The sequence below is a fragment of the Eimeria acervulina genome, genomic scaffold (genome assembly GCF_000499425.1).
Source record: "Eimeria acervulina Houghton genomic scaffold, Eah_scaff729, whole genome shotgun sequence".
In the NCBI taxonomy this organism is placed as follows: Eukaryota; Apicomplexa; class Conoidasida; order Eucoccidiorida; family Eimeriidae; genus Eimeria; species Eimeria acervulina.
In genome coordinates, this window is record NW_013547175.1 from 2,624 (window position 1) to 4,858 (window position 2,235).

A 2,235-nucleotide genomic window follows, 5' to 3' on the forward strand; every position below is an offset into this window, starting at 1 on the left:
AAGGATTAATAAAGAGACACCTGAAGGGGGCCCCCTGGTGGCCTTGCCAGCATATGGAGGGGCCCCCTAGGGGGCCCCCTAGAGGGTTTATAGGGGTCCCCATGGGGGACCCCCTAATAGGGTCTAGAGAGGGGGCCCCCAGGGGCCCCTATAGAGGATCTATTAGAAGGAGGGGGCCCCTAGGGGGCCCCCGGAGGCCCCTGATGTTTGTAAGGTATAATATTTATGTTTATATTTTTGTTTTATGTTTTTTCTGTTTGTTTTTGTTACTAACACTGCATGCGCATGTAGGGCTTTGCATGCGGCAGCAGCAAAGCTTGGGGGCCCCCCTTTCAAAGGGTTTCTTGTCTTTAAGGGGCCCTCAAAAGAGAAAAGCGAGTCATAACTATATTTTATCTTATACAGGTCTTCCTATGGGGGTAAGGGGGGCCCCCAGACACCAGGAAGGGTACACCTGCAGCGGAGAGAGGGGCCCCCAGGGGGCCCCTACAAGCACGCATATAGCTGCGCAGCGCATCGCGCAGCATTATTTAAAGAGGATTGCATATTTACCTCCTATGTTTGCTGCTGATGGTGCTGCTGCTGCTGATGCTGCAGGAGCAGAAGGAGCAGCAGGAAAGATGCTTCCTGCTGCTGCTGCTGCTGCAGCATGTGGGGTCCCCTCGCAGCTAATGCAAACAGCTAATAATTTTTGTACTTATCAAACATTTGCGGAGACAATACCTAAAAACGAAGAGTCTCCTTTGCTTAAGAAGGCCCCCCCTCCACCCGACTGGCTTATTCTTCAAGAAGGAAAGGTAAGGGTTTTCATCTGTCCATACACCCCAAAACCCTAAACCCTAAACCCTAGCCATGCCCCAATCCCTCTACTTACCGTTGACGCCCCTGTTTCTTACTCTAAACCCTTAAAAAAAACTTTAGGGTTTACGGTTTACGGTTTAGGCTCTAGGATTTAGGGTCTAGGGTTTGGGGTCTAGGGTTTAGGGTTTAGGGTTTAGGGTTTGTGCAGCTTCTGAAGCGGTTTATCGCTATGGGAGAGGGCGAGGAGACCCCCAGCATTAGCTGCAACTGCACTTTGCTTTTTTCTGTCTTTTCTTCTTCTGGTTTGAAACTTCTTACAAATAAATCTATGGGCGTGGAGTACCTTGAAATGCCGATCGTCAGTATAAACCCTAAACCCTAAACCCTAAACCCTAGAAAACCCTAAACAGTAGAATTGCCGATCGTCAGTATAAACCCTAAACCCTAAACCCTTGACAGAAGCCACCAACGCGTGGAGGCTGACTGGCGGTTAGGGTTTAGGGTTTATGATTTCTCGGGTGTATGATATCTAGGTTTTAGGGCTTTCATGGTTTATAGGGTTTAGGGTTTAGGGTTTAGGGTTTAGGGTTTGTGTGTATAGAAGAACGCCGCTCCTGGGGTTCGTGAGGCCTTGCTAACAATGCGACTAAATGAAAGAGCAGCATTTCTGCTGTCTCCTTCTTTATTTTACCCTGATAATACTTCTCCTTTGCTGCTTCCTATTAAAGAGACAGCAGCAGCAAAAGAAGCAGAGACAGCAGCAGAATCAAAGGGGCCCCTTAGGGGCCCCCTTAACCCACGCGGCCGCCTTCCCTTAGAGCACCAAGAAAAAATCAAGCTGCTGCAGCAGAAAATGCTGCTGCTGCAGCAGCAGCAGCAACAGCAACAGCAGCAGCAACTGGAGCAGTACGACGACGCCAGCGTTCTTCAACTCACGGGGAAGGAATGGCTTATGTAAGCAGCAGCAGCAACAGCAGCAGCAGCAGCAGCAACAGCAGCAGCAGCAACAGCAGTATATATGAGATATATTTTAGCCCCCGTCGGTTTGCTGATGTCTCTGTTGCTTTTTGTGCTGCTGCTGTAACTGCTGCTGCTGTAACTGCTGCTGCTGCGTTTGTTGCTGCTGCTGCACCTTCTGTTGCCGATGCCCTTGCTCCTGCTGCTGCTGCTGCTGCTGCTGTTTGTGTATAGGTTGGATATAACTTTGTGCAGCTTTTATGACAGCAGCAGCAAGTGGTGGGGCCTATCTCCTCACGACTTAAATTCTTTATCTCTTTCTCAAGAAGAACTGCCGACGCAAAAAACACAAAAACAAATAATTGATGAAAAGACAGACATCCTCAAACAACAAATTCACGTACTTGTCCTCGCTCCAAACCCTAAACCCTAATAAACCCTAATAAACCCGAGCAAACCCTAATTAACCCTAATAAA

At 48.7% G+C, this 2,235-nt stretch overlaps 1 protein-coding gene across 1 annotated transcript; it reads left to right on the forward strand.

Moving 5' to 3' along the window:
* Window positions 1–413: 413 nt before the first annotated feature.
* EAH_00047520 (hypothetical protein, conserved) lies at window positions 414–1,759 on the forward strand (the record flags this gene model as incomplete). The annotated part of the gene is made up of 3 exons (XM_013391464.1): window positions 414–797; window positions 1,010–1,159; window positions 1,403–1,759. 3 exons carry the CDS (start codon window positions 414–416, stop codon window positions 1,757–1,759), a joined length of 891 nt encoding a protein of 296 aa, XP_013246918.1.
* Between the last annotated feature and the right edge of the window lie 476 nt (window positions 1,760–2,235).